General features: G+C 46.8%; 2 protein-coding genes across 4 annotated transcripts in view; both read left to right on the top strand.

The window, feature by feature from the left end:
• The window catches only part of iars1 (isoleucyl-tRNA synthetase 1), a 31,309-nt gene extending 19,617 nt beyond the window's left edge, over positions 1–11,692 (top strand). For 2 of the 3 annotated variants that reach the window (XM_018744598.2, XM_018744599.2), the window contains exons 20-34: positions 172–292; positions 762–853; positions 1,030–1,107; positions 1,195–1,316; positions 2,769–2,871; positions 3,035–3,118; positions 5,110–5,284; positions 5,500–5,612; positions 5,696–5,791; positions 7,106–7,282; positions 7,463–7,583; positions 7,665–7,790; positions 8,130–8,273; positions 8,474–8,626; positions 11,151–11,692. In XM_018744598.2, the coding sequence (XP_018600114.2) occupies positions 172–292; positions 762–853; positions 1,030–1,107; positions 1,195–1,316; positions 2,769–2,871; positions 3,035–3,118; positions 5,110–5,284; positions 5,500–5,612; positions 5,696–5,791; positions 7,106–7,282; positions 7,463–7,583; positions 7,665–7,790; positions 8,130–8,273; positions 8,474–8,626; positions 11,151–11,233 (1,788 nt within the window). In that variant the 3' untranslated portion in view covers positions 11,234–11,692. The other variant, XM_018744600.2, reaches the window with a different exon arrangement.
• Positions 11,693–15,651: 3,959 nt separating this feature from the next.
• Positions 15,652–18,262, top strand: part of atp2b2 (ATPase plasma membrane Ca2+ transporting 2) — a 113,801-nt gene continuing 111,190 nt past the window's right edge. Inside the window, exon 1 of the mRNA XM_029247792.1 lies at positions 15,652–16,018. The gene's annotated coding sequence lies outside the window, so the exon portion shown is untranslated. The remainder of the gene's footprint in view (positions 16,019–18,262) is intronic.

Here is an 18,262-nt window from a genome sequence, read left to right on the forward strand (position 1 = left end):
CCACAGAGTGCCCCCCCCCTCCCCGCCGAAGCCCCAGAGCCCTTATTTTAGCCTGACAGACTGAACATTTCAGACTGACATGCCAACCGACAGCTGCTGCTGTTTTTCTTGTATTGTAAACACAACCTGGTGAGGATTCGGCTGAACTCGTGTGTCCTTGTGCCCCACCAGGATGAGGGCATCAAGTTCCAGTACAGCGAGAGCAAAGCGCAGCCCAGCAGCAACACCATGGACAAGTGGATCCAGTCATTCACGCAGTCGCTCGTGCAATTTTTCAAGACCGAGATGGCCGGTAACAGGACCATTATTATCATTATTGTTATCATTATTATTATTGTTGTTGTTCATAGTTGACTTAGTTTTATGTACATTAAGTTGCTTCCACTGATTTACCAGGAGGGTAATTTTTTTCCAGTGTGTTAGTGGTTAGAGCTGCTGCATTTGGACCCACAAGTGACAGGTTAAATTCCCACGTCCAGCTGTTGTACCCTTGAGCAAGGTACTTACCCTAAATTGCTCCACTAAAATTACCCATCTGTATACGTGAGTCAGCGTAAATAATTGTAAAGTAGGTTAACATCATAAGTCGCTTTGGAGAAAAGCGTCATCTAAATGAATAAATGAATAGCAGGAGATGGGATTCGAACGTTGACATTAAAAACATTTTCCCCAAGTTACAATTTCCTGATTTAACATCTGCGCACACGGACCATTTCCCATGTCTGTCATGTTTACTCAGGCGTGCGAACTTGCCGTTTCAGCCTACAGGTTGTACACTGTCGTGCCGAGACTCGTCAAGTTTGTTGACATGCTCACCAACTGGTACGTGAGGATGAACCGCAGGAGGCTCAAGGTACGACTCCAGGCTTTGGACCAGACAAACGTTACAGTGAGGGGTCAACATAAGGTGTTCCCTAGCGGGTGTCATGAGGCCTGCAACACAGCAGCATGTTGCTGTGTGACTATGCGAGTCTGAATGGCTCCCAGGACAAGTGTAACGTGCGTCTTCCCCCCCACCCCGACCCACAGGGTGAAGGCGGCAAAGAAGACTGTGTCCAGGCCCTGGAGACCCTCTTCTCTGTGCTCTTCTCCATGTGTAGGCTCATGGTGAGTTGCACCCTGCGGTCGTGTGTGTGTTTGTGTGTACGCGTATGTTGCGTGGTTCCTAACCTGCCTCCCCTTGCCATCCCACAGGCCCCGTTCACCCCGTTCATCACGGAAATGATATACCAAAACCTGCGAAACCTGCTTGACCTGACCTCCCTGGAGGAGAAGGACACGGGTAGCATCCACTACCTGATGCTTCCTCAAGTCCGGTAAGTGGCGCTCGGCCCCGGAGGTGCTCGACCCACAGGTAGGGTCAGGTAGCTGGGTTTGGGGCCCAGTGTGCAGCGAGTGACCTGAATTAGGCTGCGATCGTGAAATGGGAGAAATGTGGGACAGTCGGGGGGCGCGGTGGCTAGTGCTGTTACTTTGCAATCTTAAGGCCTGGGTTTGAATCTCACTTTGTGCTGTAGTACCCTTGGTCAAGGTGCTTACCCTGAACTGGAATGGTAAAAATTACCCTGCTGTGCAAAAGGGTAAATCGGCATAAGTTGCTCGGTGCATAAAGCATCAGCTGAATGAGTAATGCACAGCAAATGTGCAGCAGCCAAGTTTCAAACTACAAGTACAAGTACAGTGTAGTGCTTGAAATGTTTCTGTTGGCATGGTTACGGTGATATATGAGCTGGACACTTTGGCACCGCTGTGCGGTGCCGCAGCAGGTTTGGCTGGGTCCTGCTCTGTAATGGGTCTGGGGTTCGAGTCCCGCTTGGGGTGCCTTGTGACGGACTGGTGTCCCGTCCTGGGTGTGTCCGTCCAGCCTCACACCCTGTATTGCTGGGTTAGGCTTCGGCTCGCCGTGACCCCTCTCGGGACAAGCAGCTTCAACCACTGCGTGCGTGCGCGTGCTTCGATGAGCAGTCGGGCTGCTGGCACCTCCCTTGTCACTGTCAGAAGACCAGGACTTTAAAAGGCCCCATGTATTTATATTCAGCTCATAGAGAGTAAATATAATAAATGAAACCGTCCTTGGGCTCAAAAATGAGTGCAGCAACTTTTTCCAAATGGCTTGGGGTTTGCCTTCATGGAGCTCCTTCCCTTTTTTCAAAGTGACATATTTTCCAGCACCATGTCGTGTTATGATTATGTAACCATAACCTAAAGTGAAATTTCCCTATTTCCCATTCTACATCACTAGTCCTTATTCATCTGCCACTTTTTCTCTGAGATGAATTAGTGTTATGTTTGCATATAAAGCTACTTAGTGATTTTTTTTTTTTTGTTTATACAGTAGGGTATTTTTAATTTCAATTTTAATTTATCAGCTCAAAGTTTACCGTGATGCAGGGTAGTAGGAGGAGGAGGTGGGTTTTTAATCCGAGTCCTTTGATTTCAAAGTGGTGACTCTAACCAGTACGCCCCCTGCTGCCCTAGTTAAAATATGCTCTTTAGTCACTAGCCCTCATCCATTCACTTTACATTTATTCATTTAGCTGATGCTTTTCTCCAAAGTGACTTTCAATATTAAGCTGCTTACAATTATTTACCCATTTATACAGCTGGGTAATTTTTATTGGAACAATTTAGAGTAAGCACCTTGCTCAAGGGCACTACAGCCGGAGGTGGGGATTGAACCTGTGACCTTTGGATCCAAAGGCAGCAGCTCTATCCACTATACTACAGTCAGTAGCGTTTTATTGTTTGGTATCTGGATTGGTTACCAGGGAGACGCTGATTGACAAGCGCATCGAGAGCGCCGTGTCCCGGATGCAGTCAGTCATCGAGCTCGGCCGCGTCATTCGCGACAGGAAGACGCTTCCCATCAAGGTGAGGGGCTCTTGGTCGGTTGTGGTCACTCACAGGAGAGTGACTTTTCTGTGACCTCCGCCTGACCCCCCCCCCCCGCCACCCACTTCCATGTCTCATATGCATTTTGCTTTCTTCTTTGCATTAACGTACGTGTAAGAGAACATTGACGATGTTCTTTCAGTACCCGCTGAAGGAGGTGGTGGTCATCCTCCAGGACCCCGAAGCCCTCAGAGACATCGAGTCTCTGCAAAAGTACATCCTGGAGGTGAGTGGCTGCACATTTTGACTTTCACTTTGACGTATTTGACTTTGTTCAGCCAGTTTTGCGTTTGTATGAAGCAGTCTGAGTGACCTTGACCGTGTGGAGCCTGCAGCTCTGCTGTGAAATTGCCCCGTGTGTCAGCGCCCGCCATGAGGACGGCTCCTTGAGCTCTTAGTTGATTAAAACCCGCAATTAATTCAGCAGGAGCAAGAGTTTACGTGATTCTTTAAAGTATGGCGAAAGGCGTCGGTGGGGAGAGAAAGTATTGACAGTGTTTGGGAACGGAGAGGGTTCGAGCGTGTTCGGAGCTGCCAGGCGCATTGCAGATAAATTTCTCATGGTTTGTGTTCTTTGTGATGGAGGGTATAGTGGTTCCTGAAAAATTCCTGCGGAACAACAAGCGAATCGAAGGAGGGTAACATTATTGTAATTATTATTACTTCTGCTATTATTAATAACTGAGGGGCATGGACTGTTTGAGCAGTTTCAACAATGCAGTATTTTACCAGAGTAATTCACTCCCTTTGATCATAAGTACTGTGTCCACAACTGCTGCACCACCTGCTGGCGCATGTAGGAACTTCCCCAGTTCTGCTGCTTTTACAGAGAAACCGGGTTTAAGGCAGGAAACGTTCTGGGTATAGAAGGAGGACCGTACCGACATTGCGGTTTTTACACGAGAGGCAAATCTATTAATGTTTTTGCTGTTATTACTAATTGTCTGTGGTGGTGATGATATTGTTTGCAGCACTTGTGAGAATAATACACCAATCATAGCTGTCAGGCTTCCATCCAGGAGTTCTTTGTCGTCTCCTTGGAAGCTGTGCTCCTTCCCGTCGGTGCCAGTCCTGCTCTTCGCAGATATTTTTCATCCTTAAGGGGACCGCCCACCTTGGACTTGACCTCTGACCCCTGAGACTCCCAGCACCCCCGTTTTAAATAGGTGACGTAAATGGACCGGGGAGGCGCTGTGTCGGTGTTCCGAGGCGTGACAGATCTGGGGCTGTGTGCGTATCTGTGCGCCCGCACCTTTTCCGCGGTTTCCGCCCCTTCCAGCCTCAACTCTCCTTGTATTGGTGTGTAACTCATTTATACATTTTATTCTACACCTGTTCTGTGGATACGGGTGGATATTCAGTCACTGCCCACGTACTGTAGCTGATACATTCTGCGGCATCACCGTTGCACCTATTTTGAAACATTCTTTATTCATAACTACTTGCTCGTAAACCGAGCGCGTCCCGGAGTGCAGGGCGTAAGACGGTACATGCCGGGCACGCACTTTTTCATCGTCGCAGTTCTCGGGGTCACTGCCTGCGTCTTTCGCTCTGCAAGGTGCAGGGAGCCTGTGATGTTAGAGGGACTGGGTGGCAGTACTCATGAGGGTTCGAATACCCCCCCTTCCTCCTGCTGTAGTACCCCTGATGAGAGCACTTATCCTAAAGTGATACAGTAGAGTTATTTATTCTTAGTGTTATTCTACCTGCAGTTATTTACCCATTTATACAGCTGAGTAAGTACCTTGCTCAGGGGTACTACAGCTGGAGGTGAGATTCGAACCTGTGACTTTTGCGTTCAAAGGCGACTGTGCTAACTCTAACGATGCCACCGTGTACATAGGTAAATTGGTGTAAATATCTTAATGCTGCAAGTCATCATGAAGAAATGGATAAATGAACTGATAACAGTAATAATGTAGCGGTGTGTATCTTGTCACTTTGGCGAGAAGAGCGCTCTATAAGACTGACCTGTGCTTTGGTACTGGTACTCGTAGTACTGCCTTGTGACCGGCACTTATACTGCGGTGTGGTACTGTCACAGAAGTGCTCGTATATATTGTAAAACTCTGTATAACCCCTAACCCTACGACTGTCTTGCTGATGGTCCTGTTTATTGGTCTCTACTGTAAAATTATGTGTCAATGAGCATTTTGTTCTTTGTTGTCAGCTGTCGTCAGTTAATTAACTGGAGCCATTACCCCCCTTGCCCCCCAGGAGCTGAATGTGCGGTGTCTCACGGTCTCCAGCGACAAAGACAAGTATGGCATGAGGCTGAGGGCCGAACCTGACCACATGCTCCTAGGGAAGCGTCTCAAGGGGGCGCTCAAGTCAGTGACGGCTGCTATCAAGGAACTTGGGAACGAGGAGCTGGAGGCCTTCCTCCAGACAGGTACCTGCAGGGTCCCGTTTACCGCGGTAACAAGACAGAAAGGGGTAGTGTGTGACGCCACCACTCGACACGTGCAGATGTTAGAGATGTGATAGCTTGAAGGAGTGTTTGTTGGCAGAGTATGGAAGGTTCTCCTCCTCCTTGTTGATAAGCGCAGTACTGCTATACTCTCTGTGGCTCTGGGAAGGAGATCGATGCCGTCGCCTCTTTTTCAGGCTCCGTCACTGTTGAGGGACACGAGCTGCACAGAGATGAGCTCCGTCTCAAGTACACCTTTGACCAGATGTCTGGAACGGCCACACAGTATGAGGCACACTCAGACTCTCAGGTACGGGCATGCAGCAATGGGTTTAAAGCACGCACGCGCGCACGCACACACACACACACTGAGTGTGTAACCCTCTTTCCCAGGTCCTGGTCCTACTGGATGTCACACCCGATCAGTCCATGGTCGATGAAGGAGTGGCGCGCGAAGTCATCAACCGCATACAGAAGCTGCGCAAAAAGGTATAGAAGACAAACCGGAATTATTTTAAGCAAAGTTAAATAGAGAAAGGGATACAATTTAGAGGAAATTGGTCTGTTTACTATTTACGCTGTGGTTCTCTGTGACATGGTTGTCTGTGCTGCTTCATGGAACCGAGGTCCATTTTTTCCATCGATTTACTGCTTTGTTTGGTGAGAAATCCAAATAATTGATCATTTTAACACTATTTTTTTTCCCCACGTCCTGAACTGCTTAATTGGTTTTGAAGCCGGGGGGTTGGGGATCACCTGTATGTGCTGGTTCCCTTTAACAGGTGCTCTATCAGAGTGCGCAGGGACAGCTGTGGCCCATGGTGTCCAAACACACCCCACTCATGGGTTTCCTACCTGGTGTCGCACCTGGCAGTTGTCAGCGCTGTGGAAACAGCTACATGGAGCGTAACTGCACACAGTTAGTATATATGTTGTGTACATATTATACAGTATATCTTGAGCAGCTTGTATAGGAGCTCAAAGATTGAACTGTGTCCCACGGGCAATCCTGCACTGTAGGTGTCTTACCCCTGTGGAAGCCACTCCCAGGGCCCACTTTGAACACCTTTATTGGCTACCCTGTGAGGTAACTGCATGGCGCTGAGCCCATCCCGGACCGGTGTCATCCTGGCATCATCCCCACAGCACCCTGAAAGATACCTCCTGGCGGCCGTTTGTAACGCTAGCATCCCGACTGCAGGGTTTCGAACATTTCTGCTTCCTAATAACCAGTTTGTGACCAAACAATAAATCAGCTTAATGAGCTTAATTGTAGAGGAGCCACTGAGACAAACAGGCTTTTGTGGAGTGTGGAGGAGGCGGGAGGTGTGTGCGTGCGTGCGCACGCGCGCAGTGGCTGGTTGCCCACCAGGCCAAGTTCTTATGTTATTGAAAAGCTGAAATTGGGGGGAATTTTGCTTTTGACGGAATTAATGTTGTAAAAATCTTAACGTAAGTAGCGGGGGTATTTGGATAGTGCTGTATGCGTGCGACCCCCCCACATATAAACATATATACATATATAGAAAGGCACTACCTCAAATCAGTGTCGCGCTACGTGCAGGGACAGATCGATGTGTTTTTGTGTGTCAAGGTGGGGGATTGGCAGGGCTTGCCACTAAAACCACAAGATTCACAGGCTTCTTGGCTTTAATTTCTCGATGAACACACCTCAGCACTGTGGGTTTTGGCTCCGTACTCAACAGGACTTCCGTCTGCTGCTCCCTGTTGTGTGTTTGCCTCGTTGTCTTTGCCATGCGGTACCTTGAAAGCACCACGTCTGTGTGCCTCTCTATTTCCTAGGGCCACCTCGTTCCTACCGATGAGATCACTGTGTACTACAACTGCGAGCCGCGTGGCCAGTACCTGCAGTCGGTGATAGAGGCACACACCGACTTCATCTTGGCCACCATAAAGGCGCCGCTCCAGGAATACCCAGTACCCAGCGTGGCCAGCGTCATCGTGCAGGAGAAGACCCAGGTACAAGTTTCGCTCAGGCTTTTTCTCAGGGTTTGAGGTTAGAGTCCAGCGATAGACCCTTTGTGAAGGTGCTGAAGGCTAATGAGCTGGTGGTGTAGATTTGGTTAAACAGTGAGGGACACTCAACCATGCTGATGACACTTGGTGGTAATTAGCCATGTCCTACTCTTCTGATTACAGCTGAAAGGCTCTGACCTGGACCTAACCATCGTGAAGGGAACATTGCGCCCCCGGAGTCCGCTCTCCGGTCCCGCCTGCGCCTTCGTCAACCTCAGGGTGAAGTTGGGTGACAAAGAACAGGGTAAGCAAAAGTTCAAGGGGCTGAGAATCCAAGTGCAGCGCTGAACAACAGATCGTCTCACTGGGCGTGGTGTTCCCGCAGAGGGTGTGGTCCTGCTGGAGAACCCCAAGGGGGACAACGTGCTGGACGTGGCGCGCCTGAAGGCTGTGACCCGCAGCGTGTTCGGCATCGCGGACACTCGGCTTGCTGTGTTTGCGGGGAAGACAGGTGGGCAAACAGGTGGTAGAACACGGTTGGCCTCCAGCCCTCTCCATTCAGGCCCTTTGGAGCACCCCTTGTGTTCGCATTTATGCTCTTCCTGAAATCTGAGGTTTGGACTCTATAAATTACTTACACTGATTTGCTCATTTATGCTGCAGAGTCACTTTTACTGTATCAATTCAGGGAAGTACCTTGATTAAGCCCACTACAGCAAGGAGTGGGATTCGAACCTAAATCCTTTGATTGCAAGGGACAGTTTTAGTCACTACGCCACCTGCTGGTCCTTGTTATTTAACAGTTCCCCTGTATGCTGACCCGAGTACCTTGTGCTGTTTCACTGTGCAGAACTGAGCAGCAATTCGGACCTGCTTACCTTTGCTGGACAGACACTCTGGGTGACCTCGGGGACCAGCCCCCCCAGCTCCCCCTGCGCCGACCCCATCCTCTGCCCCTATGTCAACTTGCAGTTGGTCAATGCCCAGCCGGCTGGTAGGGTCCTGCCTCACCTGCACACAGCTTAGTTTTACACCGCTTACCGTTTGTACCCTGGAATGGTCCTTAAAGCAGTTTCGGCACAGCAGATGAGAACATCACGAGCCTGGAGTATATGATCTTCTGGCTCCATATTGCTTCACAGAGGTTGTGTGTTATGTAAAGCTCCACCCATGTCTCGCTGTGTGTCCATGCAGAGTGCCAGCGTGGTGACCTGGGCACCCTGCTGCTGGCCAACCCAGTCGACCAGAATGGCCTGAGCCATACGGGGCTGCTCTATGAGAGCGCCAAGGTGTTCGGCCTGCGGAGCCGCCGCCTCCGGCTCTATACCGACGAGAACCTCACAGAAGGTGAGCACCTCTTAACTTTATTTCTGCTCATCTTCACTTTCTGAGCACAGTTGTTGGGGTTCTTCTTTGCATTTCTGCTTTTCTTTGCATGGCCGTTCACGGCTGTCAAGGGGTTATTTACAGGCGTCTCTACCGTACGATCGCTCGACCTTGAAGCTGGGCGACCGGCCTGCGGATGATAACTCCCGACTGCCGCAGCCCCGTTATCTGCTCTAAACGATGGCAGGCGGTTCCCCGTCGACCCTCGGTTTGAATACGGAATTAACAAAGGGGGCCTTATAGTGCACTGCAGGCAGGCTGAGGCCCAGACTGTTCATATACTCAGTGGGATCTGAAACACAAATCCCAATTTAGAGCTGTCCATCATTCATCCCCACTCCCCTCCCCGTAACCCTGGAAACCACAGCACTTCCTGTGTATGAATTTTAATGCAAATTGTCATCTGCGGTTAATCTTTGGTTCAGACACGTGTGGTGCTCTTCAGTGGGCACTTTTACTTGTGGCAGCTTTTGTTAATATATTCTTTATTTTATGGAAAGTCCAAACGAGTACACTAATACCTTGTTATTTGGTCTGCCAGTATCTAGTTTGCACCCATCCAGTCTGAGATTCTTAATACCAGCTATGGTTAATCGATCTACATCTTCATTTTTACAGTCTGCCCCACAGTATTTGGTCTGATACAATAGATTGAGGCTACATTTGAAGATTGTGCTGCTGTGTGAGAGAGACTGTGAAAGGCAGTGCATCGTGGGAGCTGTGTACCCACGCTCTCAGCTTTAGTCTTCCTCAAGCCAATCTACACACTGTCACAGTATCTTTGTGTTATGAAACAAGTTTATATACATACGAATAATTTTATTTACACAAGACCCTTCACGATGGAAATTTCTATCAGAAGCTCGCTGCTACCCTGCAGACCTATAAAGTGTCTTCTTTGGGCAGGGGGGTCCTGATACCATCATCAGCAGTGAAGGGGACAAATAGTAGCAACTATAAAATAACAGTTAATTCCAAATAACTCCTATATTTATTAATGGAAAGGAGAAAAAGTTAAATATGGAAGTAATAGAAAATGCAGTGTTCTTTCCTGTATTCCAGATAAACTTAAAAAAACTGATCTAGACTGGTGAGGAAGCTCTTTAGACAGAGCCCGTGTTTGTTACCACAATTGCATAGAATTCAAAACAGCTTCGCTGACTTGCACATAATGCAGAAATGCTTTTCAGATGCGATTGAAGGAAAAAAAAAAAACTTTTCTGGGGGAAAAAACCTGTCAAAAGTAAAAAAAAAAAAAAAAAGAAAAAAAAGAAAAAACTTTGTAAAAATGTAATGTATTACACAAGTTTTTCTGTATGATATTAGGCATTAAGATGATTTTTGGGTGAATTTGCAAATGGCCTTGAACACTGAATTTTTCCCCATGAAAATAATGGAATAAATCTAGTTATCCAGTTTTTTTTGATTTTCAGACTGTTTTTAGGAACTAATTTGGATCAGTTAACGCGATAAGTGTCTTCTCTGGGTCGTCAGGGGCTCTTTTCTACAGCAAAGTGCAGTCAGCATGGGACCTTCGTCACGAAAGCTCTGACCCTTTCTGACTGCTCTGCGTTTGCGGCACCATCCCACCCCCACCATCCTTCATTTGACATTAGTGCAGGGTTTGACACGGTGACAAGACGTGCAGATCTGTTTATTCGTGCTTCTAATGCACACAAGTCGCCTGTGTTGTTTTGCACCCTCTTGTTGCTTGGGGTTTTATACCATTTGTACACACGTTCTCTATCCTTGCTCACAATCCTCCTGCTTTTCACGGCTCCTGGGCTGTGGGCTCAAATGTGGTTCGAACGTGACTCTGTGTGGAGTTTAAATGTTTTCCTTGTGCGCATGTGGGTTTCCTCCAGGTGCTCTGATTTCTTTCCACAGTCCACACAGTGTCTGTGTGTGTGTGTGTGTGTGTGTGTGTGTGTGTGTGTGTGTGTGAGAAAAAGAAGGGCACTGTGATGGACTGGTATATTGTCCAGGTTGTACCCTGCCCCACACCCTGTGCTTCCAGGGTAGAGTTTGCTGCAGTTGGCCTAGTGGTTTCTGATGATAAATGATATGTTTGAATGCTTTACTGTAATTTGTTCTGTTTTCCTCTTGGTAATGTTTCTTTTATTCTTTTTATTGTATTTTAATTGTTTTTTACTGTACACTTTTGTCATTGTATTCTCTATAAATATTTCTGCACTGTAAAGTGCTTTGAGAAACCCCCTTGAAAGGCAGTGTATAAAAAGTTTATTCATTTGACACCTTTGTCAAAGGTGACAGACAAAACAAGGGAAGACTGTGCTTACAAGGTTGCAGAAAAATTTGCTGATATTTCAGGATGAAATACCAGTGTTGCAGCAAACATGATCAGCACAGAAATTACAATTCATTACATTCTCTGTGTGTGTGTGTGTGTGTGTGTGTGTGTGTGTACACATTCTGTTGTTGTTGAATTACATATGGATAACGCTAATATTTTCATTAATTTCAGAAATATCTGAGAATTTCTCCCTGAAGACCTTGAATAAAAAGACAGTATATGTTCGAGTTTTGCCAACAACAGCAGAGGCATAGATCTTTATGAAAAAAATCTCTCTGGGTCCTTCAGCGCTTGGTACCATTAATAACTGAACGTCCCTTCAAAAGAAAAACATGCTCCAAAGGAAAAGAAACACTCGACAGGTTTCAAAAGCTGGACCACATGATACAGAGCTGCTCTCCGCTGTCCTGGGACTGTTTGTCGGAAACGGTGCCTGAGCCACAGGGACCAGGGACCTCCGTCTGGTCTATTTCTCCTGTCCACATCGCAGAGGGAGCAGCCGTTTGCAGTTCACGCATGTTGAACGAGCCTGTGTGTGTGTTACCTTCTCCTGTGGGCCCAAAATATGCACTCAGTAATTTTTCTTTTATTTACCAATGATGTCTGCTATCCTGCTGTACCATGTATAAGCAGACCACGGTGTGTTCGGATCTACCCTGTAGTGTAACGGTGCCCCTTTCTACTGTCCGACTTGCAATAAATACTAAAAAGCACACTTGTCTGGGGACTCATTCCTCCCCCCCCCCCCCCCCCCCCCAAACTGTCCATCCTGTGGCCCCAGTGTCCACCCTTCAAACTGCTCCTGTGAGATGACCAGTGTCCTGCACTGACAGAGCAGTTGGGCTGTGGGTAGGCCGTAGTCCTCTGTCGCGTCCCTGCGCAACTCGCTGGAAGCAAAGTGCACCTCTGTCCAGCTGCTCAAGCAGCCCACCGTTCACCCCCCTCAAAGCCATCTGTTTGGACCTGCAGGGGGTTGGCTGCCTGGCCATCTGTCCACCCACTACACCCACTTTCATTCTCTGGGGTAAAAAAAAAAAAAAAAAAAAAACACATCTGACTGATTACTGCCTTTTCTCATCTCTAAAGTTCATTCACATATAAAATTATAGCATTATGTATAGTAAAATAAAGTTAAAAAGACAACACCTTATTATGACACCCGACTTCAGAATTTTGAAAAATATGGACATTTCCCTGTTTATTTTTAATAGTGTTTTCTTCACCGTTTCATTTTGTAAAACTTTTTTGTGGAGGGAAAATTACCTGCATTTCTGTTGGCCGCCAATAGTTGGCAGCAAAACGCACTCAAAGCCCAGCAGGAGTGCCCTCACTGCACACACTAAGAGTTTACCATGTTTACAGCTTATGTGTGGTGTTCTTGAAGTCAGGGATCCATAACGACATGAACATTTCTCATGTTTATGGACAAAAATCTATGCCAAAAAAGACTAGAGATTTCAAAGTAAATCATTAAACTTGATTTCAAAAAATCTGCAAAAAAAATCTTGATGTGTTTGTTTTACCGTAGATCTGAGACTTTTACAAAACTACGAAGTGAATAGACAGAGATACCTTTCTATTATAATTTTGAGGTTGTATTTATATAAAAAACAAGCTGACCGTCACCAGGTAAAGATAGTTTCCCATGTTTGTGTCATTTGGTCCCATCGCCAGTTTTGTCTTCGGTCGCAAATGAGACAGTCAGTTACTGAAGATGAAGTACTTGAAAGTCTTAGTGAGTTTCAAATTTATAAATTTTCTTTTTCTTTTTTTTTTTTTTTTTGTTACAGAACCAGCCCCATGAATATGCTGTGAGACATCTGCATTATTAAATTTTTATTGATCCTGGTGTAGTGGTTGGACTTAAGAAAAATTTGTTATACTCAGCATTCTGGTTCCAATTCTGTTTGTAAATTGAGGTCCATTTAGGTGTGATGGTACCAGGTGTCACTGGTTTTTGAAAAAAATGTAACACTTCAAATAGAATGTTAATTTTCAAATATTAAAGAGTATTAATGTATGCCACACAATGTCATTAAATTTCAGTGTATAATTTATTAGCTATATGAAATGTTTGTCATTACCATGATAGAGCTGAAAAGTCCTGTAAATGAGTCATAAATGGTTACCAGTCCTAAACTCAGATTTCTTTATTGTATATGTTTATCAAATACAATTTATCATGTTTTTAACGCTTTAGAAATAACCTCATCCAATTTTTTAGGTAGAAACTCCTATAAATGACTAGGGTGACTTTTGAACTTGAGTTAATATTTTGAATAAAAATAAAAGTAGCAATTTGGCTGTCAGTAATATGTTGAATAATAAATGTAATTCGAGATATGCATATGTATATAATTAATATCAGGAAAATAACAATGATGGCAAGTACAGTATACCAAACACAGTAATGATTTCACAAGATGGGTGAGGAAAACATGAAATGAAGTGTCTCATTTCATCAGTTTCCTGTTTGTATCACAAAACTGTGGATTACATTTCATTTATTTATTTAGCAGGCACTTTTTTCCCAAAGCGACTTCCAATGGATACTACGTAGTGTTATCAGCCCACACACCTTATTCACCACGGTGACTTACACTGCTAGATACACTACTTACAATGGGCCACTAATCCATACATCATTGGAACACACTCTCTCTGTCACTCAAACACTATGGGTGAACCTCAACAGCATGTCTTTGGAGTGTGCGAGGAAACCAGAGCACCCACAGGAAACCCACACAGACTGAGTGGAGATCGAACCCACGTCCTCTCGCACCACCCAGGCGCTCTGCGACAGCGCCGCTGCTCGCTGGACCACCGTGCCGACCCTGGATTCGTAGAGTGTGGCCAACTTTTAATATCTCCTCTCTTTACTCGTCCCTAGGAAAAGCTGACAGACGGAATCTAAAGGCCCCCAGCACACAGATGAACAGCTTTGCAATGAATTATGTCGCAGTGCTCCGCATTAATGACATTGTTGGTTACTTACATACGTCTGCAGTGCATTGCTTTTGATTCATGCAGCACTTTTATTGGGACATATTAGAGTTGCGTAACAGAGGCCTCCATTAGTGGTCTAACATTTATGTACTGTAAATGTCAAGATGAACACATTTTGCTAGTAAATGCAAGACAGTACGTTAATAAAGTGAAAATATTTCAAAAAGTCAGTGTTAGCTCTACATGTTCAGATATGGTCTTGTTTGGAGTTTGGAAAATGATCTGAAGGATGTGAAATGTTTTTAATGCATTTTGTGTCAGTATTTCCACTCAGATGGTATCAGCCAGAAAAATAAGAGAATAAGCAGGACTGGGGTCCCGTCCCTCCTCAACTTGGCAGCCTCCAGTACCGTACCTTCTCGGTCCCATCAGTTCCTGGCCTAAACTGGCAGGGGGTGGGACTTGGAGCTGTCCATCAATTTAATCTCCGCCCCCAGCCAAGGCTCAGCCTCTGACCAGCTCACGGCGCTCGTAATCCTCAAAAGCACCTTAAATCTGTGCATTCTGCTGTTATATGGAAACACGGTTTAAGGTGTATTTTCTTTGAAATTTTTTTTTAACGGATATTTTTCAGTGTTGCAAGTGTGTACGTATTGGCCCTCAGACACGCTAAAGTTTTGAGAACATCGCTTCTGAGAGGGGTGTTGTGCGTTTATGTTGTGAGCATGAAATGTAGTTTCAGTGTGATCCACATCTGTGTTGTGTTGTGTATTTAATTATTAAGGTAATTTACATAATAAAGTATAAGGACACTGGATGTTGATGGAGATGATCATGATGAAGGAGCTGAGGATGAAAGGGGTTATAAACCAACAGGATTCCCCAAACAAACACTGACTCACTGCGTCTCACAGGCACACACACACACACACACACACACACACACACAGAGCAGAAAGTGCAGGGAAATGAAGCCCTGCATCTTTAAACGTTTAGGGGCCGGCGGTGGCTGTGTGAAGAGAAGCCCCCCGGGGCCCCGGGGCTCTGAGCGCCGCTTGCTGCGTCATGGAAAAATCTCAGTCACTTCAACCCACTTTCCTGCAGGAGCTCGAACACACAACTACGGACACAACCTCATACGCAAAGTGACAGACACACAACTACAGACAGACACAGCAGGCCAGAAGCACACATCAACACACACACACAAAACACACACACTTGGCAACACAAACAAACAAGAGGACCTCTTGGAAAACAGTTTTATTTTCCAGTCTAAGAAGTGTTAGATCACATAGTTAAACATATTTTCAATCCACTTTGAAGGGTCTCCACAGCTGAGATGACCATGCTGAGGATGAGGATGGTGGTGACCATGGTGATGTTGACCAAGGGCACCATGCGCCTGTCGGGTCACACGTGTCCCTTCACCCATCCCCATCCCCATCCCCATCCCCTCCCCTCCCAAATGTTTTCACCCTTTAAACCATTTAAGGCATCAAAGTGACCCCCACGCGACTCGCTCCTCCAAGTTACATCTTATCCTTCATTGGAAGCATGTCATGAGACGCCACGCCCCCTTCCCTGACACGCACCGGGTGAGTCCTTTACCTGAGCAGGGCATGTGGGTGACTTAGATGAACAGGTGAGTTAGTTAACAGGTCGGGTGGGTGATCTAGTTAACCTGTCAGGTGCCTTTTACCTGCAGGTGCAATAATAACAGTAATAATAATAATAATAAGAGCAGCCACGCGGCACCTCTTGACCAGATTACCGGTGAAGCCGTTCCGTTATATAACGGGGACAGGGAGCGCGCAGGGAGACGTCAGAGCCCCAAGGTACGAGGGGAAGGAGATGTAGAGAGAGGCGCGCACTGGGGACGCGCACGGAGGCGCGTACGGCGCTGTGCTGCTTTCGGCGGCTGTGATGATGATGATGATGATGCCGGGATCGCTGTTCGATTAGAGTAACGTCGCAGCGCGAGCGCGTGGAGGGTCCGAACTCGTCCGTCTCCGCGCGTGCCCTCGTCCTCCTTCTCCTCCTCCTCCCCCCTCAGGCTCATCGGCTCCTGCGTCCTGTGCGTTCGGACCCAGGTAAGGCACCGGAACCCCTCTGTCGAACCCGTGTGTCCGTCCCTTGCCGCTCGCGCTGCGGGTGGCCGGAGTGCACGCGCTGTGCTCACTCTGAGTCTGTGACTGTGCCGGTTCGGTGCGCGCGCGCGTGGCCCCTTCTCTGAACTAAAGTGCGCTTAATTTTCCACTTTCCATCTGCATCTCGCTGAACACGTCATTTTTGGCGGCTTTTATTGACGTTTCTCGCCATTATTGCCGTTTCGCACGGTGTTTATGCAGTTTTTGGGACGCCCCCCCCCCCCCCGCACGCGGCAGTGAGTGACTCCATGCAGGGGGGGTAAATATTAATTGCTCCACAAAGAACAGGGCAACGGGTGCGTTTGCTCCATTAGGACACGAATCGACCCCCAAGCAATTATGAAGCTGTATCGTTACGAAAGGAGGCACGCGCACGCACCGATGACAACAATAGCTGCATCATCCATGTTCATAATTTTTATACATTACGATTATGAGATGTCCGCTGCTGAATCGTGCAGAGACTCGCAGTTCGTCACAGTTTTTTTCTTTTCCTGCCCTGCCGAAGCACAATGAAATGCTTATTGATCGGAGTAACCCGCTTATTTATTACGGAGGCAGCGCTCTATTTTTAACCTTTTCTTACACCGTTTACACAACGGTCTCGTGCCGCGTTGCGTAACGAGGTGCGAATGTAATTAACGGAGCTGCAACTTTGTTCCCCCCCCCCATCGCGACAAATCATGAGTGTGAAAAGATTTTTCTCCGTCCGTCAGTGTCGGCAGCGCAGCTGAAGCGCAATCCTTCCTTCCTTGTGACAATGAATGCAGAGAGAGCGCAGAGAGCGCGCGCGTCTTTACTGAGGAAGTGTGATTTATTATTAAAAAAATGATGATAGTCACGAGACACAGACTGGCTGGTCAGAGCCCTTCCATGATGAAGACCGAGAAATAAAGTTTGACCTTAAGGCAAATAAATTCCTGCTCCTTTCAATAGGAACAGACCCCTGGGTGGGGGTGGGGGTGGGGGAGGGGGCGTGCAGCTGCTTTCCTGCTTCATCATCGCTGTGTTACTGTACAAGTCTGTGTGAAAGGTGTGTCTTCTCAGTAAGAAGAAGCAGCACGTGGACAAACAAACAGCTGCAGAGCTTCGTGTTGTGTGACCATGAACCGCTGTGCTCATCCATCCCACTGCAGCTGAGGCCTGATGTCTGTACACACCATGTTTGAGCTTGTCTCACACGCACACAGCGAGTGTGTTAACTGCCCTTGAGGGTCAGGCTGAAGCGGCTAATTGTTTGAGGCTCAAGCAGGTTTAGTAACTGGTTTGTGGGAATTATCTAATTTCGGGCCGTTTTTCCCAAACGTGACCCCCGTGATGCTGCCAGGTGCCCATTGTTCTACTAATGAGTGTAACGCAGATGGGTGAGCCCTTGTTCGCCCTCGTCTGAACTCCCGAACGTGGTAAAGGGTGACTGCTGGAGAAGGTGGACCTGTCGCCCTGCAGCCCTCTGTAAAGGGCTCCTTTACAGATGCAAATGGACTTCGTTGTCCTGACGCGTGGCTTTGGTTCAGAGGTTCCGGCCTTTCCGCACTACATTACATCTTGCCATACACCTGGATGGTACACCTTGCAGTACTCTATTTTACTGCACCTCTCACGGGAAATGCTGCAAAGATGTAGGGGAAAATTTACATTACATTTATTCATTTAGCTGACACCTGAAAACCTACCCAGGGTGTCAGTTACAGAGGAAGATGTCTAATACTTTGATCCAGGCTCCCTATAAATTATTGTGGAGGTGATTCAAGTCATTGATCTACACAATGTATGACTGTTTACCATAGTACATTTTCTGCTTGAGCCTTGTCCATGCTAAGGCAAAATTTATCCAAAGCGTATCTATAAAATTTGGAAGTCACGCGTAGCGCAAGTGAAGACAGGGCAGTAATGTACTGTACAGGCAGTCCCTGACTTACGATGGTTTGACATTAATTTTTTTTCACTTTATGATGGTGAGCTGCCGATAAACATTTAGTAGAAACCGTACTTTGAATTTTTTTATTTATTTTTTTTTTCCCGGTCAAACAATATGCGGAACAATACACTCTCACAATGCTGAGCAGCGGCATCGATCCGCATCTCCCAGTCTGTCACGCAGAGGTGTGTATTAAATGCATTTTTGACTTACGATATTTTCGATTTATGATGGGCTTTTCAGAATGTAACCCCATCGTAAATATCGAC

Source organism: Scleropages formosus, chromosome 22, assembly GCF_900964775.1.
Source record: "Scleropages formosus chromosome 22, fSclFor1.1, whole genome shotgun sequence".
Taxonomy (NCBI): Eukaryota; Metazoa; Chordata; class Actinopteri; order Osteoglossiformes; family Osteoglossidae; genus Scleropages; species Scleropages formosus.